Source organism: Panthera leo, chromosome C2 (assembly GCF_018350215.1).
Source record: "Panthera leo isolate Ple1 chromosome C2, P.leo_Ple1_pat1.1, whole genome shotgun sequence".
Taxonomy (NCBI): Eukaryota; Metazoa; Chordata; class Mammalia; order Carnivora; family Felidae; genus Panthera; species Panthera leo.
The window spans coordinates 6,067,528-6,092,927 of NC_056687.1; the positions used below are offsets into that span (position 1 = coordinate 6,067,528).

Genomic DNA, 25,400 nt, shown 5'->3' on the forward strand with positions numbered 1-25,400 from the left:
GGGAGCCTTGGGACGAGGCCCTGTGCCTCCGCACGCTGCTGTTTCCTGCGTGTCAGAGGGGGACGCGGTGGGGACGCAGTGTGGAGACGGCCCCTGCAAATGGGAAGACGTGGGCGTGCATCACATGCTTAGTGCAACAGCGTAGGTACTCAGGAGATGGCATCTGTTATTGCTTGGGCACCAAGCGGTTTCTCTCAGGCTCACGTGCTGGTTCAGACGTGCAGGAGATCACCCTCCCCTGCCTCTCCCCCCTCCTCGCTCCCCCCCCACCCCCACGTCGATCCTCAGCAGTGCCACCCAAGATCTTCCAAAGCTATCAGACGTGTGCCCACGGGTGCCCCCGGGCTCTCCTCACTCAGCTGGGCACTCTTCCCCCAGAGAATTTTCCAGAGCCTGCCAGTAGCTCAGCATGTGGTGAGGCTTGACGAAATGGCAGGCCACGATCTTCTTAAAACGACACGTGGAAAAGCGTAACCCGTTTGGGAAGAAGGTCTGCTCGGAGTGAAGTTCCTCCAGCCTGATTTGCAGTTTGGCGAGGCAGAGCCCCACGAAGACGTCCTCCAGCTTAATGAACGGGACGCTCTCCGAGACGTTGTACACCTGACCCGCGACATCGCTGGAGAACACGTAGCCAGTGCCCGAGCAGAAGGGCGGGTACTTGTCCCACGGGTATTCGTACTTACTCACAAACCACTTGTTGTGCTTCTCCCTAATGGGAAACTCATTCAGTTTTAAGAAGCCGGTGAAAAAGCGGGTGGTTCTGTTTTTCTTCAGAAGCAGCTCGGTCAGGTAGTAGACGTTGACGAACATGTCGGAGTCCGTTTTCATCACAAAAGCCGCCTGAGGACAGAAGCGGTGAATCCACTCTATGCCCATCATGGTCTTCAGGGTCAAGTTGAAGTAGGCGTCCATGAAGTCCTTCTGGATAATGTCACGATGCTGCTGGCTCTCCTGTGCCACCAATCTCGACAGGTCCTTGTTGGCCGTGGCTCCCAGGAGGAAGAACGTTTTTATTTGCTTGCCACTCACGTTCTTTTCTTTCCCCCACGTGTTCCGGATGACCGTGCGAGCAAACAACTGTTCGTGGGAGGAGGTCACCAGCAGGACAAGGAAAGGGGGGTCCTGCCTGCAGTTGATATCTGGGAGCTGAAGGAAGCTCCCTCTTTCTTTCTTGAAAACAAATGGCTCGCCTTTAAAAGGAGTCAGACTGTACATGCTAAAATACAAACAGAGGGCTCCCAGGACCACCAGCGAGATATATACCAGTCGCATCTTCACAAAAGCCATCTGAAAGGAGCAAAGAGGAGTCGTTAGACCTCAAAAGGAGGACAGCGTGCTTAGCTCTGCCCCGGGAGGCTTAGCGGGGGGAAGACAGAGACGCTGGGGTCTCGTTGCACAGGTGGAGAGCCGTGCGTCAGCAGTGAGCATGGATGCCCGACAGGGTCGTCCACTCCAGAGCGTGAGGCCCGAGCAGGGCGCTCCGGGCCAGCCCGCCCTTCGCCCATGGGGCTCTCAGACGCCCCCTCTGACACACGGGATCGGATCTCCCACGGGGTCCTTCTAGCTCTGCCCGTCCCGGACTCCGTAACGAAATCCAGCCAGAGAACCTGCGCGACTGGAAACCACGTGTTCTAGGTCTCAACGTACGAACCATCTGCATTGTTCTCTGACGGAGTCAAGCACCATCCTACCGCGCCCAGAAAGAAGCAAGACCAGTGTTGTGATCTGGTACAACTTCGCTCCCCCCGCCTTACCCGGGAGGCTACCTTCCAAGACCCCCAGCAGGTGCCTGACACTGAGCACAGTGCCGAACCCCCGTTCCTAAAACTTGCTAATTTTTAAATTAGGCACAGTAAGAGATTAACGGCAATAATGAACAATCCAATAGAGCAGTTTTAATCATACACTGTAATAAAAGTTATGTGAATGTGGTCTCTCTCTCAATATCTAACTGTGCTGTCCTCACCCTCCTTGGGATGATGGGAGGTGACAAAATGCCTGTGTGATGTGATGAGGTGAGCGAGGCAGGCGGGTGACGTCGTGTTAGGCTGCTGCTGACCTTCTGATGAGAGGTCAGAATGGGGACCATCGGCTTGGGGACAGCGGTTGGCCGCGGGCGACTGACGCCTTGCAACACAAAACCTCAGAGAAGGCGGGGGGGACACCGTACCTTGGTTCTGTCCCTGCTAGAGGTGCTGGTTTTACTTTTTTAGGTGACTTCTTTCAATGTCCTGATTCTTTCGTCTTGTGCCCACTCATCTCTGTCATTGTCAGCAAATCCAGAACCACCCGTGTTAATGTTGTAACATTAAGAAAGGAAATCACTCACTTTCTCCTGGCTCCGATGGACCCTCTGGCTTGAAAGCTAAGCCACGGGGTAGATTCCAGGAGGCAACTTGCCAAAGAGCTGTCAGTGAGTGCCAAGGGGCCCTGTCAGGTTCCGGACTCACTTCGTTTGTCCAAAATGCGGATTCTCATCCTCGAGAGTCACTATGAGGAAAAGACAAAAAGAATAGCGCCATTCAAATCAGTCACGCCTCGCCAGCAGCCCCTCCCTATTACATCGGCCGTGCCAGACAGAACCACATTACCACCTACCCAGGTGACCTTGAGAAGCATTTGGGCCCCCCCCCCCCCGCCCCACTCCAGCCTCACTTTTCTTATCTGCAAAGTGGGTGCGATCAAGACAAACTCTGCCGCCTGGTTCACCTGTCGACAACAATAACAGCATGCAAATACCCAAGAAGCCTGCTGGGCCTGAGGCGCAGGACAGCACCGGGAGCTCAGTAAGGGGACGCGGTGGACTCATAAGTCAGTTCGGGTCCAATTCCTCATGCTGAAAACTGACCTCCTACGTAAGAGTCTGTGGCTGAGGCTTACCGAATTTAACACAGGGAAGAAGTCCATCTATTCTCAACTTAGTGCTCCTGTCTGCAAAATGTCTTTCTGCAGGGAGCAAGACAAAAAAAGCACCTGAGTGGAAGGATGAGAGGATCAGGGCGCCTGGGTGGCTCAGTCGGTTGAGCATCTGACTTCAGCTCAGGTCATGATCTCGCGGTTCGTGAGTTGAGCCCCGTGTCGGGCTCTGTGCTGACAGAGCCCGCTTCAAATTCTGTGTCTCCCTCTCTCTCTTCCCCTTCCCCTTCCCCTGCTTGTCCTCTGTCTCTCTCTCAAAAATAAATAAACATTAAAATTTTTTTTAAAAAAGAAAGAAAAGGAAAGAACCCTGAATCCAACCTTCCACCGGAGGGCACCCAGTATCAATAAGGAACAGAGCCTGGAACACCATGTTTCAAGCAAAGGAAATACATATCCCTCAGGTTCCGCCCCTCACAGTCTGGCTGAGAGGAGGGAACCCTTAGCATAAAGCTGCTCCACGGACAGAGCCAAGAACAGGCAACTGTCTCTGCTGTGGAAGCCCCACCTTCAAAACCCACCGGGACCAGTCTGCGTGGCCCGGCTATCCAGTCAGTAACGGAACAGCAGTTTATTTAGCAGATTCTGGGTCCCCGGCTCTGCTCTTTCAACCGATGAGCACTACAGACACGGACACAGAGCCTGGGAACTGGAGTAGATCAGTATTGTGCATGAATTATAGATCAAGGCAAGCCAGAAGGCGGCAGGTCCCTCCCTCCCTTCTCTGCCTCCTGCCCTCCACGGGCTCCTCTGTAGGTATCACTACAGCTCCAGGCTCGGGCAGCTGTGTTCCTCCTGGGCTGGCGTGCCCAGAGGGCCAGGGGTGTGCCCTCCTAATACTGTACAGGGCTGTGCACAGGTTAGACCCTGGGCACGTTCAAATTACAAGGGAATAAGCAAGTAACAGCACATCAAGGGCCTTTAGGGCAGGGAAAGGTGTCTGCGGGGAGCCCAGGAGTCAGCGTCTTAACGGACAGTCGTGTGGAGGGTCCCTTCCCAGGCCAGGTGGGTAAAACTCCTGACCTAAGGCTACAGGGCCTGAAGACAAACGGAATGGAAATCCATCTCCAAGGGCAGGAAAACATCTGCAAAATCAAGTTTAATGGACTGGGCTGGGGCGGGAGCGGAGGTGCAGGGGGGACAGGCAGGAGAGGACCTCCTCGATCTAAAAGGAAAGGGGTGATGAATGGGACTTCAAGAGATACCATAAAAAAAAAGATACCATCAAGAGAGTTCAAAAGCAAGCCACAGAATGGGAGAACATATCTGCCATACATTGATGTGACAAAGGACTATTATCTAGACTCTGTCAAGAACTGCTAAGAATCAACAAGAAAACCACAAAAACAAACAAAAAAAACCCCACACTTTAAAAAAAAATGAATTGTGAACAGGTATTTCACGAAAGAAGACATCCAAATGGCCAAAACCCAAGAAAGTACATCATTAGTCATTACGGAAGTGCAAATGAAACCACAAGTACCACAGCCACCCATGAGGATGACTAAAAGGAAATGGGCGTGTAAATTAATACAAACACTTCGGAAAGCCGTAACCGTCTGGCAGCATCTACGGCGGGGAAAGCTGGACGACATGACCCAGCAAACAACTCCTGAGCTCAGACACAATAGAAATGGGGCATGGCCAAGAACGCACGGAACACATTGCTGCCCGTTAGTGCCAAAACCTGTGATATCCATCCGGGTCCAAACAGGAGAGAGAAATCACACAGTAATCCAAAGGGAAAGTTTAACATAAAGAATTGTTCCCATAACAAGGGATGTGAGTGACGAGAGATTAGCAAGAAGCAGAGATCTCTGGGGCGCCTGGGTGGCTCAGCCGGTTGGAGCATCCGACTTTGGCTCAGGTCATGATCTCCGGTTTGTGAGTTTGAGTCCCACATCGGTCTCTGTGCTGACAGCTCAGAGCCTGGAGCCTGCTTCGGATTCTGTCTCCCTCTCTCCCTGCCCCCCCCCCCCCAACTCCCTCTCTCTCTCTCTCTCTCTCTCTCAAAAAATAAACATTAAAAATTTTTTAATTAAAAAAATTTTTAAAAAGAAGTAAAGAGAGGTCTAAAAACACGGGAACAGAAGACATAGGGAGCAGAACTGCCCGTAGCAGAGGAGAAACCCTGAGGACAGTCCCACAACCCGGCCCTGAGATGCAGACCTCCATGACAAGGGCACAGCCTGGCCCACTGACAGCACAGAAGTCACTGTGGGCCCAGAGTCATTTTCACCAAGTAGTCAAAAAAAGAATGAACATGGAGACAAGACACAATACATTGATAAAGGCACAAACGTAAATTAAAAATTTCTTTGGACAGCAGAATGGGCCAATCAAATGTGACACAGCCATTAAAAAATACAAACTTCTGATATACCCACTATGTATTAATCTGATAGACATTACGCTGAATGAAAAGAGCCAGACATGAAAGTTATGTTCTGAATGATTCCACTGATAAGCTCAAAACCAGGCAAAATAGATCAGTGATGATAGAAGCCAGAATAGTCGCTACCTTTGATGGAGGGATTATTAACCAGGAGAGGGCACGAGGACCCTTCTGGAAAGCTGCTTTTATTCTTGATCTGGGTAGTGGTTTACATGGGTGTAGACATATGTAAAATTTCACTGAGCCATACGGGTTAAGACGTGTGTACTTTGCTGTATGTAAGTTGTACCACCATTATTTTTTAATAATTTTAATTAAAAATAAATCTCTGAAAAGGGGAGATCTTCTATAACATAGCCTGAATTTATTTGGCCACAAATCTGATTCCCACCCCACTCCACCCCCCCCACCCCCCACCCCCGCAAAACCACCACCACCACAGGATGTTTCATGGACCAGTGTATCACAGGACAAACCTGTTTTGTGCCCAGGTCTTAATTTATAAAGAGGAATGAATGACAACCCGGACAAGTCAATGTCATTGAAAGAAAATGTTAATGTTACGGTTTTCTTAGAAACAAAAGACATGGCTTGTCATTCTGGGCCACAGGAAGGTCACAGGTTTTGGTCAGGAAGCAGGAGCAACAGACAGGTTTGAGCCTTTTGTGGTAAAGGCAATACACACAGCAGGGTGAGCAGCTTAGGACTGGCTAGTTTGAATAATTCTGGGAGCCAGCTCTGGGGATGGCCCCTAGATACCCAGCAGCTGGCCATGGGATGATTAAGGCAGAGGAATCTTATCTCCTGGGGCACAAAGGCCAGGGGGCAGAGGACCTGTGACTCTGGACAGGTTAGTTTGCATATTCAAGATCTGGTCCTGGCTGGGTCCTACCTTATCCCTAAGAATTGACTCAACCTGGGGGGGGGGGGGGGGCAGTCCCTCCCCATCCAGAAAGCATTTTTGTTATTGTTGTTTTTAAGATGTCAAAACGTAGTAGCTTACAGAAAATTAAAAATAGAATTCATAGGACCCCAGGAAACGAAGCCTGGGACTTGCTTTTTCTGGGAGCTCTCAAGTGTTGACGGCTGCTTTAACCTACCAGTTGCCCAGACAAGGAAGACAGGCTCCTTGATCAAAGTGTGCGGTTTCTACAATATTTCATTCATTGCCAGGCCAGGACCATCTCCACTTTCCATTATAAGTCAGCTTAAGATGCCAGACAGCAGATTTTAAAAATCCCTTTTTGTTCATTTCAGGCAGCCTGCTGGGATGGAAACATCGAGGAATTTGGAAACAGAAGATCTTGTTCACGTCTGGCTCCATCAACAGGGCGCCGTAATTTGGCCCAGGACACTTCAAGGCTGCTGATCTGCGTCTTTGTCTCCAACTGGGATCGTGACGTCTGCCTCACGGGGTGGCCGGAAAGCTCTGACTTCATGGCAGTAATTATTTCCGTCCTGGGTCTTATCCCAGTGTGCCCTCTGAGAGTATCGACTCATAACTCGACTCCTCTTCAAGCTCCACCTGGCCAGCAGTATTCGGCCCAGCGTGCTTCCGGTCACAGACAAGCAGGGCGCCCTGTTCACGGGGGGACACAAAGCCAAAGGAGAGCGGACAGAGCGGTCTAGAAGGCCCTCAGAGAGCCTCGCTCCTGGCTGGCTGCTTCCAAACATATAGGATTACAAAGGAAATCAACGACGTTGGAATAAGTGCGCCAAAATAGTTTTTAAAGCGCACCAGGGCAATGGGTGCACTTCTTCATTGCAGCATCTGACAACAATTTCTGGCTCCAGGTCTGATAACTGCCTCAATTTTGAAGGCAGCGGGAGCCGTGCCCATATTTGGAAACGTTTACAACTACTATCACGGGATGTGAAATCACGGGTGATTTCTTTGAGAGACAGAGTCACGGGCTCTGCTGCGTGGGTCCGTGTCTGCTACGGGCTGATCTGTGTCCCCCTTGAAATTGGGGTGTTGGGAGTCCTGCCCCCCCCACCAGTACCTCAGAACGTGACCTCATTTGGAGACAGGGTCTTTACCAAATCGCCATAAGGTCATCAGGGTGGGCCATCATCTAGTTATAACTCGTGTCCTTATGACAAGGGGGTATTTGGGGGTGCCTGGGTGGGTCAATCGGTTAAGCATCCAACTTTGGCTCAGGTCATGATCTCGTGGTCTGTGAGTTCGAGCCCCATGTCGGACCCTGTGCGGGCAGCTCAGAGCCCGGAGCCTGCTTGGGATTCTGTGTCTCCCTCTCTCTCTGCCCCTCCCCCGCTCATACTCTGTCTGCCTCTGTCTCAGACATAAATAAACATTTAAAAAAGTTTTTTTTTTTAATTTTTTTTATCTTAGAGAAGGGGGTATTTGGAAACAGACACACTCAGGGAAAACACCACGTGAGGATGTAGGCAGAGCCGGCGTGATGCATCTACAGGCCAAGGAAGGCCAAGATGGCCAGCAACTACCGGAAGCCAGGAGAAGGGCCCAGAGGAGAGTCCCCCTCACAGCCCCTGAAGGAACCATCCCCTGCCCACACCTTCGTCTCAGACTTCCAGCCTCCAGAGCTGTGAGACGACACCTTTCCGTTGTTTTAGCCACCCGCCTGGGGTCCGTAGTTACAGCAGCCCCAGGAAGCTAATACGGGGCCCACGTTCATAACGGAAGAAAGCACGAAATCACAGTTAGAGGCTCGTGAAAATAAGAACGGAGGGTTTTTTCCCACAGTAGGTGTCGGACCCCAGGTCTGGTGCACAGGGTCCCACACAGCCCGTGGTGGACAGGCTCACACACCTGAGCCGAGGACGGTCACGCCTCAGAACTACCCTGGAGGGGCGGATGGCACCGTGGAGCTGGAGGCACTGGGGGGACAGCCCCCCACACTGCCAGTCACTCTTGAGAAGGTGTGCGTGTGTCCCTCCCTGCTTCTCTCCGCTCCGGCTGGCTGGCTGGTTCACAGCCGAGCTGGGGCCTGGCAGTCAGGCTGGGGTCGAGCAGAGGGGGGGATCTGTGGCTACACCCGTTTACCACTTTGGTGGATAAAATGTACTTGTTTTGTTTTTGTTTTAAGAGAGAGAGAAAGAGCGCAAGCAGGATAGGGTCAGAGGGAGAGACAGAGAATCCCAAGCAGGCTTCATGCTCAGTAGAGTCCAACATAGGGCTTAACTCCACAACCCTGGGATCATGACCTGAGCCAAAATCAAGAGTCAGATGCTCAACCGACCGAGACACCCAGGTGTCCCTAAAATGTACTCTTTAATTATATTTTTAAAAATTTTTTTAAATGTTTATTTTTGAGAGACAGAGAGAGAGCGTGAGCGGGAGAAGGGCAGAGAGAGAGGGAGACACAGAATCTGAAGCAGGCTCAGGCTCCAAGCTGTCAGCACAGAGCCCGAAGCGTAGCTCGAACTCATGAACCGTGAGATTATAATCTGAGCTGAAGTCAGATGTTTAACCGACTGAGCCACCCAGGCGCCCCTTTTTAATTGTATTTTAAAAATTTTTTAATGTCAATTTACTTTTGAGAGAAAGGGACACAGAACACGAGCAGAGGCGGGGCAGAGACAGAGGGAGACACAGAATCCGAAGCAGGCTCCAGGCTCCGAGCTGCCGGCACAGAGCCCGACGTGGGGCTCGAACTCACAAACCTCGAGATCATGACCTGAGCAGAAGTCAGACGCTTAACTGACTGAGCCACCCAGGCGCCCCTTAATTGTATTTTTAAAATGGTTACACTGGCTGACAATTTAAAATTATTTTCCTGATTAACAAAATAAACTTCAGCTCTGTTTCAACCCCTCTCCGGTTTACAAACTGTTTTACCTTCTATCCTGGCTCTTGCGAGACTCAGCAGAAGCCCTCAGGAGGCGGCCAATGGATGTGGCCTTCCCCACCAGCCGCCCCAACCGTTGTGCAGCCCGTGGCCGAGTCATGTGCGGGCGTTTAGAGGGGTCTCCTCCTTAGTGGAAGGACATTCAAGTGTCCCAATCCAGGGGAGGGACGTCTTGGCCTTTCACATCATCTCATGAGCCCATCCAAGAGCTATGAACAGAAACCCCATTCATCATCCGTCTTTCCTGCCACTGGTGGCTGAGGGACGCTGTGTCAGTGAAATGTCCCCACAGGTCTGGCCTCAGGGGCATCCTGTGCCCGTCTTTCCAGGCTGACCAACGAGGACAGGAACATATCCTGTCAGAAGAGCCCTCGGCGTGGCCTGTGGCTGTCACAGGCAGTGAGCACTTGCCCTCATCCCAGGTCCTCCTGAGAGGCCCCCCTGTGCCAGGCCGGGGTCCGGGTGCCAGGAGCTCCACGATGAAGACAGACCTGGGAGGGGCTCACGGCCCACAGCACAGGCAGGACAACAGCTACTACTGAACACAGCGAGGAGGACCGTGTGCCGGACAAACACTCTCCGACCAGGCTCCCATCAGCTCCTCAAATTCCTTTCCCAAAGAGGCCTTGACCTTCAGACTTCTGCCCAATTTTAGCTAGAATCCTGCTAGGTTGGTTTGGCCAGACCCCGGAGCTCTGATGTTTCTTTCCTCTTAAGAACCTCTCATCTGCGGGGTGCCTGGGTGGCTCAGGCGGTTAAGCATCCAACTTCAGCTCAGGTCATGATCTCGCGGTTCATGGGTTTGAGCCCTGCGTTGGGCTCTGTGCTGACAGCTCAGAGCCTGGAGCCTGTTTCAGGTTCTGTGTCTTCCTCTCTCTCTGCCCCTCCCCTGCTGCGCTCTCTCTCAAAAATAAATAAACATTAAAAAATTAAAAAATAAAAGAAGTTGTCATCCACTGACTGCCCCCGCCCCCCACCACCACCCTGCTGCTTGGCTACACATCCCACTTGTCTGTGCCATATTCGGAGTTGAACCCACCTCTATCCTGGGGTCTCCCCCCGATAGTTCCTGCCGCTTTATCTGCTGACCAGCTCTGGTTTTTCTTGGAGAGCGTAGAGGAGAGAAGAGAGGTCTGCCAGGGCAGGGGTGGGAGGGGATGCTCCGGGGAGGCCGAGGGGCAGAGGCAGGGAATCCGGAAGGGCCTGGTAGGTTCCAGAAACAGGGCAAGTTGTACTAAAGGAAAATCTGGGTGTCAGCTTAGAGACCAGGCAGGGCAGGCTCAGGACCTTGCATTTTCTGAGGACCCCAGGGAGCCCACAGTCCTTCCCGAGGCTTCCCACCCTGATGAGCCTGGGGTCCGATGGGGCCTCTCTCTCCTACTCATAAGACAACAGAGAAGCCTCCCACTAACTTTGCACATGGCCGCTCCAATCAAACCAAGGAGGCATCTGAGGAGATACAGTGCGGGATTCATGCCAATGATCAGTTGTCTCCGAGTCGATGAATTTAGAGCTTTCAGAAGGCATTTTCAGGAATGACATTTTAGGCAACAAAATACTGCAGACTGGGCGGTACTTTGAGCAACAGACCTTTATCTCTCGCAGCTCCGGAGGCAGGAAGTCAGAGATCAGCCCGCCAGCATGGTTGGGTTCTGGGGACAGTCCTCCTCGTGGCTTGCAACAGCCAATCTCTCACTGTGTCCCCACGTGGCAGAGGGGGGAAGAGAGAAGGAGAGAGGGAGAGACAGAGAGGGAGGGGAAGGAAGGTGCACAGGGGCTCCCTTGGGTTCTTGGGTCTCTTCTTTACAAGGACACTAATCCCACCACCACACAAGCCCCACACGCATGACCTCATCGGAACTTCATTAGTTCCCAAAGCCCCCCCACCCCCGCAAATGCCACCACATACATGAATTTGAGGGACGGGGAGCACAGTTTCGTCCAGAGCAAGGATCGTCCTCCAGCATTCACTGAGCACCTACTACGTGAAAGGCTGTGTCACCGCGAGCAGTCCCGGGGTCTCCTGAGACTCCTTGCATCTTCCTCAATTACATGAACTTACTACCCAGAGGAAAATGTCGCCTTTCCACGCTATCCGCTGTGCTTCCCGCTGGGAAGGGCCATTTCCAGACGCTCTAGACTCATTCCCTCCTGAACATGGACAAGATGATCGTACCTGGCCTGGTGACACGAACCCAGACACTGAGAGAGACGTGAACGTGCTCGGGGTGTCTAGAGGCACCCCTGCTGCCCCCTTGCTCTGCACTCTACTCCCTGCTGGAGCTTTCTCTATTAAAAAAAAAAAAAATGTTTCGCTAGCAGCTCTCAAGCCTTCAGAAACCAAAATCACAGCTCAAGGTTTTTAAAACCTGATTCCTTTAAACCTCTGAAGCGTTCTTTCCCAAACAGTCCAAATAACACTGAGCAGTTGTACGGGACAGTTGCATCCACAGCGTCAAAGGGAGCCACGGCAACAAATAGTGTCTGTCCACGGATTCAGGAAGGGCCAATCTACGGTGGGCTTCTTAAAGCATAAGGTCTGGGGGCGCCTGGGTGGCTCGGTTGGTTATGCGTCTAACTCCAGCCCAGGTCATGGCCTCTCTGTTCCCGAGTTCGGGCCCCGCATCGGGTTCTGTGCTGACAGCTCAGAGCCTGAAGCCTGTTTCGGATTCTGTGTCTCCTTCTCTCTCTGCCCCTCCCCAGTTCACGCTCTGTCTCTCTCTTTCTCTCTCAAAAATAAACATTTATAAATAAATAAATAAATAAATAAATAAATAAATATAAGTTTTGGTGGAGCCTGGGTGGCTCAGTTGGTTAAGAATCCAACCCTTCCTATCAACTCAGGTCATGATCTCATGGTTCGTGGGTTCAAGTCCTGCATCAGGCTCCTTGCTGCCAATGTAGAGCCTACTTGGAATTCTCTCTCTCTGTGTCTCTCCCTCTCTCTGCTCCCCCCCCCCCCCCCGCTTGCTCTCTCTCTTTATCTCAAATAAATAAGCACTTAAAAAAATTAAAAAATAAGCTATGGATTATTTCAGTAAGCTAAGAATTGGGGGCCCTTCTTCTGACCAAACGCCAAACAAAACCAACGGGTAATATGCAGAAAGGATACAGCACCACATCATGAATGGGTCTGCTGATTATTCTACACAGTCAACTATGTGACAAAAACCTGGAAAAATTGGAAAAGCTCTTCGATTGCCTGGGTCTGGTGAAATACAGGCAGGAGAGTACTCTTTAATCCCATGTAAAACATCCTGAAAACAAGTACAAGAGATTTCACGGGGGCGGAGGGGCATCTTATCCCTGATTAGTCCACACTCCTGTGGCCCAAAGGGTAGAGCCACAGAATCTAGGCTGCCTGGATGGCCTCAACGTGAATTCTAGAGTGATAGGAATTGAGCATACAAACCACAGAACAGGGAAGAGAAGGAAGAATAGTAATTAAAACCAGTGAATGTGATCATTCTGCAATTTGGCCTCCCCATATTTTAATTAAAAAAAAAAAAAGTTCATTTATTTATTTCGAGAGAGAAAGAGAGAGAGAACAAGTGGGGAGGGGCAGAGAGAGAGGGAGAGAGAAAATCCCAAGCAGGCTCCATACTGTCAGCACAGAGCCGGACTCGGGGCTCAATCCCACGACCGTGAGATCACGACCCGAGCCGAGATCAAGAGTCAGACGCTCCACCGACTGAGCCACCCAGGCGTCCCGGGCCCAGATTTCACTTTACATGAGGTGCCCTGAACAAGAGGCAGAGGACAAAACGGGCAGCGTTCAGGTTGGCCCGTGCTGCCTGCGAGGTGTCTTCGTGGCTTGAAATTTCATTTCTGGACGAGTAGGTTCAGCCAACCTTTACGATGACGACTCAGGGCTCCTTATCAGTTAGCCCCTGCCCTGCACCATCTGTTCCCTTAACATCGGCACCTCTGCCCTCAGGCCACTCCTGTTCCCTTCCAGTCCCACAAACAGACCTGTTCTTTCCCTTCTGTGCAGACGTCCCTCCCTGCATGCGCTCTGGGCCTCCACCTGCACCCCCACACGCTTCCGCTCAGCTAACTTAGCTCACCCCTCACCCGCCACCCCCAACGCCTCAGCAAAGCGCTGCCTTCATTTACTGCTCATGGCACCCACCGTCCGGTATTTTGTCAATTTCATTAATGGATCGTACTGTATTATTTCCTTTTTTTATAGGAGTTTCATTTTCAAAACTTTTTTTCATGTTTATTTATTTTGAGAGAGAGAGAGAGAGGGCGGGGGAGGGGCAGAGAGAGAGAAGAGGGAGAGAATCCCAAGCAGGCTCCACACCGTCAGCATGAAGCCTGATGCGGGGCTTGAACCCACAAACTGTGAGATCATGACCTCAGCCAAAACCAAGAGTCAGACGTTTGACCAACTGAGCCCCCCGGGTGCCCCATACTTTCTTATTTTTTTGTGCAAACCTTGGACTGGCTTTCCCGCTGCTTGGTAACTCCTGCTGCTTCGTCCAGCAGAGCAAGGACCGCTCTCCGTCGGTATTTTTCACTGTGGTAGCAACTGACAATGCACCATATTTGCCTCATAGAAGCCCAAAGGAAAGCTCTGTATGAGCCAATGAGAAGATGCCCACGTCTCCAAAAGCCAAAGCTTGCTTCTTTGCAACGTGGATACACTTCCTTCCCTGAAAACCCTTGCTTTGTATGGCATCTCCCTGGTATGAAATTTTTTTCGCAAAATTTTCCGCTGCCTTAGGTATTTTTGCATTGTGTACATTTCATAAGACCTCAATTATTCCCAGAAGAAACAGAACCTGGCGTACGTCAATGGAAGAAACAGCCAAACCGAGAGTTTCACCCCCTACTGCTCACCCTGAGGGGGCTGGCGGGTTACCAGAGGCAGCGTGCAGAGTGTTATGAGGGTGTTCAGACAGAACATCAAATGCTTTCGTATGGAAGGGAACAAAAAGCCGTGCAGAGAAGGAAGACAGGAATTAACTCCACACATTAATTCCAGCGTTTGCCTACTGGTCCCAGGAGGTAGGCATATGGTTAAGAGAATGGAAGAGAAATTTCCTTGAGAAAATAGTGCATGTACATGGTAATCAACCACGGCTGTGCACACACAAAGGTCAGAAGCATTCATGATTTGTCCACACGGCGGAAGGGACCCTGTGAGAGGAGCTAATCCTCTGCCGAACAGCCTCCTGGCCCGAACCCCGAACACCTCACTCTCCAGGGCCCGTCAAGAGCACCCTCGACGTGCTACTTTCCTCTGATGACGGAAAAACTCTCTCTTCACAGATTTGGTCACTCATGGCTACCTCTCAACCCTGACAGAAGAAGACCACAAAAGTCTACAAACGAGCAAAAAAGCTGAAATCCAAGTGCCAGCAGGCAGGCCCATCCTGAGGCTTCCACTGCTGATTGCAATGCTGACCATGTATCTCCTGCTAGAATTAAAGCCCTTCGGACAGTGGGCTCTCGATGTCACCGCGGGAGGTGTGGCAGGTGATTTCGACCTCAAGGTGACGAGCTACGTTCTTAGGCCTGTGGGTTTTTTTTCCTACAGGATGATCACTTAACTTCCCTCAGCTTCTCTTACTTGCTGACTGTTCAGGAAGGATCGCACTGAGAACACATGACTGACTAGGAAACGAAATTTGTGTTTCTAACAGAAATAAGGCAACACGTCATGACGTCTGCTCGCTGGGCTCAAGATCACTTGGCTTGGCCTGAAGCCGGTGCCTCTGCCCAAGTTCTGGACAAAACTTCGAGGCCGTGACGCCTGGACAAGAAACTCCCTGATCGGGGAGGTTGAAGGGCCCCTTTTCATGATTCAAACACTGACCTACACAGCTGCCAAGGCACTTCCCTCAACCTTGCAGGCCTGTTCAACCTGCAGGTTCATTTACAAACATGAGCCATGAAGAGTAAACCAATGGACACTTGAGAATTAGCAAATGTTAGAAAGACTGGGCAAACATCTTCGCAGTCTTCTTAAGAAAGCAAATTTCTACCCGACACCCTAGAAACAAATTTTACAACTGCCATTTGTATACGAACATTGTTCTGGTCACAAATACTCTTACCTAGATCACAGTGCAAGCCTTGTAGAGACACCTCGGTCGCAGGGAAAGTGAACGTCGTTATGCCTAATAACGAGTTCAGTGGTTTAAACTGAACTGTTCCCTCACTACTGAACTTGAGAAAACCTTACCATAGTGGTGACAAGCAATGTTGAGTCACACCTACTTTTTAGGAGTCCCTTATTGCCGGGGACCAAGCACAAGACGACCAGTCAAGGCAAAGCCTCATGGCCCTCAGGTAGTGCACGGAGCCATCTGTCTATCTCCGTTTCCCCCTCTAGGTGCATCATGGCACCCACCGCCCTACTCCCTAAAGTACTCAGCCTTCTAATAAAAGAGTCCAATAGTCACTTTCCATCGGGAATCTTCGGATCAGGAATGATGGGATACGTACCTGCTTTGCTTCACTCCCCAGAGGCCCAGGAACCTCAAGGCCTAACACAGTGGTAGGAGGTGCGCAAATATTTACTGAACAAATGATCTGAAGTGAACATCCGGGCAGAGTCTACGACGATCGCTAAGCTCCAATGCTCTGCTCTCACTCCTTCCTCTCAAGGGGCATTCACACTCACACCTCAATCCCTGTCCACACTCCGGGACCCTGGCTTCAGGCCCGGGGACAACTGTGAATTTCTTCCTCATCGGTTCCAATGACAATAGATAATAACGAACAACACAAATGTGTTGACTTTTCGCTTAGGATGACAATCACTGCCTGTGTGGATTTCTGCTGTAGGTCTGACTGCAAAACAAATATTCGCTCCAAAAAAAGTGTTTAAGAGACCTTATCCCAACCACCTGACACGTTCTGGGAGCTCACCACTGCCTCGTCCACCAATTAGTTAATTAATCTTCGACCACAGCAACCTGCGTCCACGCCCACTGCTCATCCAAAAACACCCTGCCAAAGGTGAGCCACAGCCTGTTTGGGATCAGGACAGGGGGATGCGCAGAGCCTAGCCCTGGTCCCCGGTCTATCGAGAACACTGCCCATTACCAGCTTGCTCCTTGCACAGAGTTCGGGTGGTAGATGAGGACAGAGTTGAGGAATGCTGGAAAAGGCAGAGTGACTAGGGGAGCAGAATAGGATCGACAGGAAGATGAGAGACACCAGGGCAGGAGAAAGGGTGCCGGGGGTTAGCATACAGAGGGAGTAGCAAGAATTGAAAACTTTGCTGGGCATTATGGATGGACTCATCTTCAGTGTTCTTCAAAAGATTTCAGGAAAGGTTCAAATTGCCGTTTTGGATACCAAACTGGTGACACACACATACATATCAGAAGAGACTTTGAAAACATCATGTCAAGACTGAGCCACAGGGCACACTGCTTTTCTCGGCTTTATCTTCTATGACCTACTTGTGATGGCAGGGGTTTCTGTCCAAGCTCTTCTCCTTGTCACCGCCACACTCCTTAGCTTCGGTGGGGTGCCCACCTGGTCCGATCTCCCTGATCTTTCTCTCTGACTCTCCTTGATTGGCTCTTCTTCCTCATCCTGCCCCTAAAATCCAGGTGTGCCCCCGATGCCCTCTTCTATTTGACACAATTATCCGCTCCCATGGCTATACACAAAACAATCCCCGAATGCATACTGTCCTTCCACACTTTTTGCCCGACTCCAAATCCAAATGCCACTGGACATCCCACCGATAATCTCAAGCTCCACTCTTTCTCTCAGACCGAAGGGCCTTGGAATCCACTCAGTGCCACGAGCACCAGACCCGTGGTCATTCCCACCATTTTATCTCACAAACTCTAGACTTAACCACCTACACTCTAGCCTCCATGCTGTCAGTCAGAAGAACATTCCCGAAACTACAAGTCCAATAGCATTGCTCTAACACTTAAGACTTTGCAGTGGCCACCCACCACAGTGCACCCTATCCTCCTGCCACAAGATGGCTTCAAAGTCCGTGGACGCGCCATTTTGTCTCATGCAGTCTATCTAGTGAGCTTCTTTGAATCTTTTCGCATCCAGCTCAAGCTCTGCCCCCACAGTGGTCTCTTCCCCGGTGAGGAGGCTTGACCAGTTCCCCTCTTGGCACCACAATTCTTCGTACCTACCTTTACCATGACTCTGCCAATCACAGCTATTTGTTTATACGCCTCTCCTACTTTACTGTAAGTGGTTTGGTACAGGAAATGTTTTACTCATATTTATTTAAATCTCAATGCCTCATATCACACTTTGCACATAACAGAGGCTCCTTAAACATTTAATGGGTGTGTAAATAAATATTTACTGTTATGGGTTAGGATTGTGTCTCTTCACCCCCAAATTCATATGCTGAAGTCATTCGAAACCCCCAGGACCTCAGAAGGTGACCTTGTTTGGAAATAGGATCATTGGAAATGTAATAGGATCCGGTCAGGCAGAGTAGTGTGGACCCCTAATCCAATATGACTGGTGCCCCTATAAAGAGGAAATGTGACACGGGGCACCTGGGTGGCTCAGTTGGTTAAGCGTCTAACTCTTGATTTTGGCTCAAGTCATGATCTCATGGTTTGGGGCTTCAAGCCCCGTGTCGGGCTCCGCACTGACAGCAAGGTTGGGATTCTCTCTCTCCCTCTCTCTCTGCCCCTCCCCGTCTCATACTCTCTCTCTCTCTCAAAATAAATGAATAAACTTAAAAAAAAAAAAAAAGAGGAGGGGCGTCTGGGTGGCTCAGTCAGCTGAGCATCCGGCTTCGGTTCAGGTCATGATCTTGCAGTTCGTGGGTTTGAACCCCACCTCAGGCTCTGTGCTGACAGCTCAGAGCCTGGAGCCTGCTTCCGATTCTGTGTCTCCCTCTCTCTCTGCTCCCCGCCCTCCTCAAAAATAAATAAACATTAAAAAAAACTTTTTTAATTTAAAAAAGAGGAAATGCAGACCCAGACACACATACACAGAACACCACGGAAGGTGAGGGCAGAGACCAGGGTGACGCAGCCCCGGGCGAGGGAACGTCAAGGATGGCCATCAAACCACCAGAAGCTGGGGGAGAGGCCTGGAGCACATTCTCCCTCGTGGCCCTCGGAACCAACCCTCCTCGCCTTGATCTGGGACTTCGGGCCTCCAAAGGGTGGCAGCCAACTTCTCTCGTGGAAGCCCCTCGGTCTGTGGTGCCTTGTTCCGGCGGCCCTAGACGCTTCCGCGTTTACTGAGGAATAAATGATAACGTGACTCAGAGCAGCCACCACCTGCAAGCACAGTGGTGTGAGACAGAATTCCGCCCACGGCCCACGCGCTCTGTCAGCGAGGGCTTCCTCCTCTCTCTGGGAAGACTTTGAAAGGGAAAGTGGTTTTTTCCACACAACTCTTCCCCACTAGATTTTTCTTTCTGTTAGGAGAAAACTCGACAGGGAGGGACAGTTCTCCAAGACAAAGGGTTACACTGAAGACTCGAGAACAGCTCGGGGGCGATTCCCATTCAGCTGTGTCCTGCCTTTCCTGTATTTCTCTGCCTCGTCTTCCCTCCCTGGACGGCCTTCCCTCCTCGGGCCACCTCTAGGCACTCACGGCTTTTCCATGCACCGACGGAAACCACATTCCCTGAGATGGAAAGAGAAAATGCTAACAGGTGACCATCATCTCTCGTCAAATGCCAGTCACCCCCTCGTGTGTCACTTGAAAACCCAGCACCGACGCCAGGGATCAGTGGGAGAAGCCAGAAATGTGTGAGGAGGACATTTCACTGGCTAAGTCACCCATGCCCAAGTGGCCCTGACTGAGTCACTGCCATACGCGTGTCAGGGAGCGTGGCCAAGATTGGGAGTGTGGCCCAAGATTAACAGAACCAAGACCCAGATGCCCAGGAAATCCCCGCTCCGACACCTGGCTTTCTTGTGGGATCTGGGATCTGCTTCCAGGCTCACTCACGTTCCCTCCCCTCCAAATCTAGCTGAACGTACACGGCTTTCGCTAAAGATAACTCTGGCAGGAAAACCACAGATTTTAATGTAAAATGAATCACAGTGAAAATATGACATTTTTTTTAAAGTTCATTAAAATCGTTAAACATTGGTGGGCTTGTTAGAGAGTCGTCCTGTTCCACTTTTAACAACACCTCCTCGTTTTGTCACTCTATCTGGCTCTGAGTGCTGGTTGTTATACAACAGGCGGGACCACTTTCCTATGAAAACCCAAACTGGCAATGTGCCCCCAAGAATTTTATTGAGAATATATACTCTATTTTAATAACAAAAAGAAACACAACGTATCAGTTGGAGAAACAAGAAGTCAAATTTAGACTAAAATAAGTGAGGTATAAGCACTGGTTTCAAATCCTGCTCGTGTTCATTTTAAACCAGTATTTCCATTGTTACAAGCACATATACTCCTGATAGCAATGGAACTGTATACAGACTTAAGAGGAAAACAATAAGCCATCATCCTGACCATAAAGCAATAAAGGAATTAAGTTTGATCAAGATCATCCCAAATCCCAACCACTTAGAAATAAAGAAAATTGACTGAGAAGTCAAAGGAGAAATTAAATGTGTAAAAACAGATTACTTATAAAACAAAACAAATGAGACCACCACAGAGCATTCCTAAGGATGTGTTCAAAGTTGCTTTCAGAGGCAAATGCATAGCCTTGAGTATTTTCATTATACAAGAAAAGAGGGGAGCCTGGGTGGCTCAGTCAGTTGAGCATACAACTCTTGATTTCAGTTCAGGTCATGATCTCTCAGTTTGTGGGATGGAGCCCCACATAAGGCTCTGTGCTGACAGCATGTAGCCTGCTTGGGATTCTCTCTCACCTCTCTCTCTCTCTCTCTCTCTGCCCCTGCCTTGCTCACGCCCTCTTGTGTGCTCTCTTTCTCTCTCAATAAATAAATAAACAAGCAAAAAATAAACAAACTTTTTTTAAAAAGAAAAGAAAGAAATTTTTAAAAACTAAGCTCTCTCCACTAATTTAGAAAACAAACAAAAAATTACAGAAAAGAGCAGGAATAATAAAACCAAAAAGCAGGACTGGACTAATTCAAACATTAAAACAAAATATTACTGGGGCACCAAGGTGGCTCAGTTGGTCAAGCATCCAACTTCGGCTCAGGTTATGATCTCACAGCTCCAGAGTTCAAGCCCCACGTCGGGCTCTGTGCTGAAAGCTCAGAGCCTGGAGCCTGCTTCTGATTCTGTCTCCGTCTCTCTCTGCCGCTCCCCCACTCTCTCTCTCTCTCTCAAATATAAATAAACATTAAAGAAAAAAAATGTTTTTAATAATGCAATTCATAGAAATTGGTGAAAAGGCCAAATTCTCCCAGATTGGAAGAGTCGCCGACATGGCTGTGGATGAGCTGGCGAGGGGGCGGCTGGCGTGCAGTGATCTGACAAGAGTCAAGTGTCCTCCAGAACATACATCCCTACAGCACAATTCTGAGATCTGTGTTACAAGAAGCCTCCCGCTAAAATGTAGAGAACCGATCTCATTAGATCTGCCCGCACAGGGTGGGACACTGAAATGGCAAGAGTGACACAATGTCTGGGATTAGACTAATGAAGAACAAAGAACAGAATCTAGGAAACAAGAGTCAGAAGACGGAAATTGGGAGCGGAGAGGGATCAAGTGAATACACAGGAGGAAAACCACGTTAATGTGCCAACAGTGGCTGACACAGACACGTCCTGCACACGGGCAACCATGCCAAGTGCTCCTCATGTGATTGCTTGCAAATCCTTCCCACGCATGTTCACGGTGGGCGCCAAAGTTCTTTTTGAGGAGAACCCCGAGAGTGAAGTCACCAGCCTGGGTCCTGGCATGAGTTAAAGGACAAAGTCAGCATCGACAGCCAAGGTAAGGTGCCCCGGGGCCCACAGTCCTGCACCCAATCCTTACTCCCCCACTTGGTGTCACAGAGAAGTATCCCAGGGACCAAGGAAGCCCAAAGAAGGGAGGGCCATCATCAGCGCCAATCCCATAGAGGGCTGCCGGGAGCTAGAAGCTCTTGGACATCCACAACGCTGCTTCCATGGAGTAACCGTGGCTAAAATCAAACAGCGGACGACACAATCCTTTAGGAAGAAAAGGAAGGTGATGGGGAAGTGGACTTAAACAAAACAGCCCAGCCAAGGAAACAACAGCTAAAAAGACAAGGGTCCGAGACACGGGCCGTGGAAAGGGGTGGGAAGGAATGGAGCCTCGCGGTTCAGCCAGAGACTAGGACAAGCAGGACAGTGATAAATGATGGCTGATGGCAGAAAAGAAATTAATGCTGCCAACATCCTTCCCAGAAGTAAAGTTGATGCCGGTCAGAGAGTCTTACCTGTTAACGAGTAGGGGACTCACTGACAACGACAATAACACTGATTTCAAAAATGGGCAACAGACGTGAATAGACAGTTTTCCACAGGAGAAATTCAGACGGACAACAGACTGATGAAAAGATGCTCAACATCACTCATCATCAGGGAAACGCAAATCAAAACCACCATGAGATGCCACTTCATACCCGCGAGGGGGGCTCTTATAAAAATAAATTTAAAAAAATTAACAAGTGTTGACAGCTCAGAGCCTGGAGGCTGCTTCGGATTCTGTGTCTCCCTCTTGCTCTCTGCCCCTCCCCCGCCTCAAAAATAAACATTAAAAAAAATTAACAAGTGTTGGCAAGTGTGTGGAGAAATTGGAGCCCACCTTTGCGCAAGGCTGGCGGGAATGTACAATGGTGCCGCCTTCTACGATACAGAGCATGGCAATTCCTCAAAGAAGGAAACAGAATTACATATGACCCAGTAACTCCGCTTCTGAGGATCTACCCAAAAAGCAGCCCACACGTCCATTGACAGATGACTGGATAAACAAAATATGGTTTATGCACACCGTGGAATAGTGTTGAGGCTTAAGAAGGAAGGACATTCTGGGGGCACCTGGATAGCTCAGTCGGTTCAGCATCCGACTTCAGCCCAGGTCCTGGCTCACGAGTTCGAGCTCCGCGTCAGGCTCTGTGCTGACAGCTCGGAGCCTGGAGCCTGCTTCAGATCCTGTGTCTCCCTCTCTCTCTGCCCCTCCCCGGCTTGTGCTCTCTCTCTCTCTCTCAAAAATAAATAAAAACATTAAAAAATGTTTTTAAAAAGGAAAAACATTCTGACACCTGCTACAACAGGGATGGATCTCGCAGACATAATGCCGAGTGAAATCAACTAGTCATAAAAGACCAGATACTGTCTGACTCCCTTTATATGAGGTTCCCTAGAGCAGTCAGATGAAAAGTCCGCCAGTAGTACAGTGGTCGCCAGGGGCTGGGGGCTGTGGGGAGAAGTGACTGATAATGGGCACGGGGTTTCCTTTGGGGTGATGCAAGTGTTCTGCAACTAGACAGCAGGGATGGGAGCACAACATCGTGAATGTACTGAATTTCATGGAATTGTGGCTAATGTGGCCAACATAATTTTTACCGTATCTTTTTTTTTACCATAATTTTTTATGTATCTTTTACCACAATGATAAAAAAATTGAAAGTTCACTAAATTGTAAGCTTTGTGGATAAAACTTATATCGATACTGCACCCTAGTAACAGTGTTAATAAAACAAGACAAGGGAAGAAAAAAATCAAGGGTGGAAGGGAAGCCGAGATCAGAGCTAGAAGGGATGTAGAGGCTTTTCTATCACTATAGGACAGGTTTTCCCAAACTGCGCCCACCACACACCCAGAGGACCTGCCGTGTGTCTGGGGGGGATGCATCAGGGTGGCAGACAGGTAGACTGCAAGTTGGGGAACCACTGGATTAAACAGAATTAGACAAGCTTCTTCACTGCAGGACTTTGGGGAAACTTTACAAAGTTAACGTTCAGAGTAAATCTCAAAAAAGAAAATTCCTAGGTAGGGCTGCCCAAACTTTTTGGCCCTAGACCAGTTTGTGAAGAACACATCCCACGGACTAATGAAGAAAGAAAACAGACGCAGAAAAAGATTGATGAGTGGGGTTGGAGCTGGGTCAACAGCACAGGTGAGGTGGGTCGGCAGGTAAGAGCCACGGGATCTACGAATCTGAGTCACCAAGAACCAACCACATGAAAAGTGCCTTTCTAACCTCATCATGCGGCTTCTCTAACCATTTAAACCTCCCACACAGTGCCTGGCATGATCAACTTTCATTAGCCTGGAAAAGCTACTCCACATTTCATCTAATGGAATAACTTCTGCAAACCACTTTCCACGCGGCAGGCCACAGGATGCTGCAGATGACTCAAGACAGAGCTTCAACAAGACAAGTGTTAACAGCCTGTGTCACAAGTCAGCAAAACGGGAAACTGGAACACGTGCCTGTCAGTCAATATTAGACACAGCGCTACCACCTAAGTCCCAAATGGGAAGCATAAGTCTGTCAGAGAGCCCGGGTGGCTCAGTCAGTTAAGTGTCCGACTCCTGATTTCGGCTCAGATCACGATCTCACGGTCTGTGAGATCGAGCCCCAACTCGGGCTCTTTGCTGACAGTGTGGAGCCTGCGTGGGATTCTCTCTCTCTCTGCCCCTCCCCAACTCACACACTCACACACATCTCTCTCTCAAAAATAAATAAACATCTTTTTTAAAAAAAGAAAGCATAAATCTATCAAAGGATAACAGAAACAGTTCCTTTATGTTGCATATAGTTCAGTTATCTTTCATACAAATTATTTCCTCTCATGGGACAGTCAGCTGGTAAACTAATTCTTAGAACAGAAGCAAAACCAAGATTCACAGGAGAGTTAGAATGAGAAGAAAAAACTACAGTCCTAGAATGATGAATCTTGCACATTTTGGGGATGGTCACGTGATTAGTTAATAACTAGCAGAGGGGGTATCTGGACACTCTGTCCTTGAGAAAGCCATATTAGGGTATCAAAAAAATCCAGTTTGGCTACTTCTGGGTCCTCCAGGAAACTCTTGAGTGTGAGCTAAGAAGCATTGGTGACAGGTTGTATCTATGACAGGTTGACCACCATCTTTCCATCTATACCCCTACCTTAGTAAGGCCAGCCCTCTACCATTGATTTTGCCTCCTTCAAATTTCTCAGTTTCTTAATCCACGTCCAATTAGATAGACACCTGTTTCCTTCCAAAGATGTCAAACACCTGGGCATTGTGCCAGGCTTCATATGAAACTGGGGCACTGAATACCCACTCTGACCTACTGCTCATGGGTTGAGTAACAGTACCAACTCTTACTGCTTAAATGTGTAATAGGGTATTGAGACATTTGTTTCTCTACTTTGTCCACAATGACATAAAACCGTAAGTTCAAATTGGCCAAAAGTAAACAAGCAACAGTCAAATGACAGTATGACTGTGGGCGTGGTCCCTGAAAGCGGTGGCCAGGGAAAAACACTGAAAATGCCTGAATTTTACCTGTGGGAAAAATTCACTGGGGAAGTGTACCTAGGGGAAAGGTGAGGAACTGACATTCAAAGTGTACCTTCACAAAAGTCTTATTTTTATTGGTCTCCCTTCCTGAGCTTGAGAAAAATGAACAGGGGTGGTAAGTAGGAAGCCTCAGGGAAATAGCCCTCTAGAGTAAAATGGGATCAAAAACCTACCCCTGCCTTCCACTTTCCACAGTGAGGAAAAGCCCAACTGAAAGAATTATTACCACCCCCCAAAATAACTGCCTCCAACACAGCCAGGACTTACCAGAAACACAAAGGAGATGTAGCAGACAGGTTACGAGGGTCAGCTTAATCTTGTAAGCATTCCTGAAAAAAAGAATAAAGGGAATAGATGAGAAGATATATCAGCTGAGAATTTTCCAGAATGGAACATGGGAGTTCTCAAATCAAAATTGCAGCCTAAGTGCCCAGCACAATGATTAAAAGTAAATCCACACCTCAAATTATCCTAGCGAAACTAACAAACATCGAGGGCAAGGAGAAAGTCTCAAAGGCTACCAGAGAGACAGGAATATTATCCACAAAAGCCTGAAAAAGAGATGGACAGAAATTTCCCATAACTGATAATGTAAGTCAGACGATAATGCAGTGTTACCTTCAAAACACCAGAGGGAAAAAAACTGCCAATCTAGAGTTTTGTACCCAGTTAAAATAACATACAAGAGTAAAGCCACATTTTCAAACACACAAATAGGAACTTTATCACCATGGAGCCTCACTAAAAGAATTATTAATGGATGCACTTCAAAAAGATTGTCAAACCCAGGCCTCCGTCAAGGAATACAGGACACAACAATGAGCATAGAAATTGACCAAATATGTGGTTAAATTTAATTAATTTATGTC

The 25,400-nt window shown here is 49.2% G+C and overlaps 1 protein-coding gene across 1 annotated transcript; it reads right to left on the reverse strand.

The window, feature by feature from the left end:
• Nucleotides 1-314: 314 nt before the first annotated feature.
• Nucleotides 315-24,861, reverse strand: B3GALT5 (beta-1,3-galactosyltransferase 5). The gene is made up of 3 exons (XM_042955837.1): nucleotides 24,799-24,861; nucleotides 2,330-2,490; nucleotides 315-1,287 (listed from the first exon to the last, which is right to left on the reverse strand). Exon 3 carries the CDS (start codon nucleotides 1,285-1,287, stop codon nucleotides 352-354), a length of 936 nt encoding a protein of 311 aa, XP_042811771.1. The 5' UTR covers nucleotides 2,330-2,490; nucleotides 24,799-24,861; the 3' UTR covers nucleotides 315-351.
• Nucleotides 24,862-25,400: the final 539 nt, after the last annotated feature.

Coding starts and splice junctions, on each gene's coding strand:
- B3GALT5 (XM_042955837.1), bottom strand. CDS start 1,287: ATGGCTTTTGTGAAGATGCGACTGGTATATATCTCGCTGGTGGTCCTG.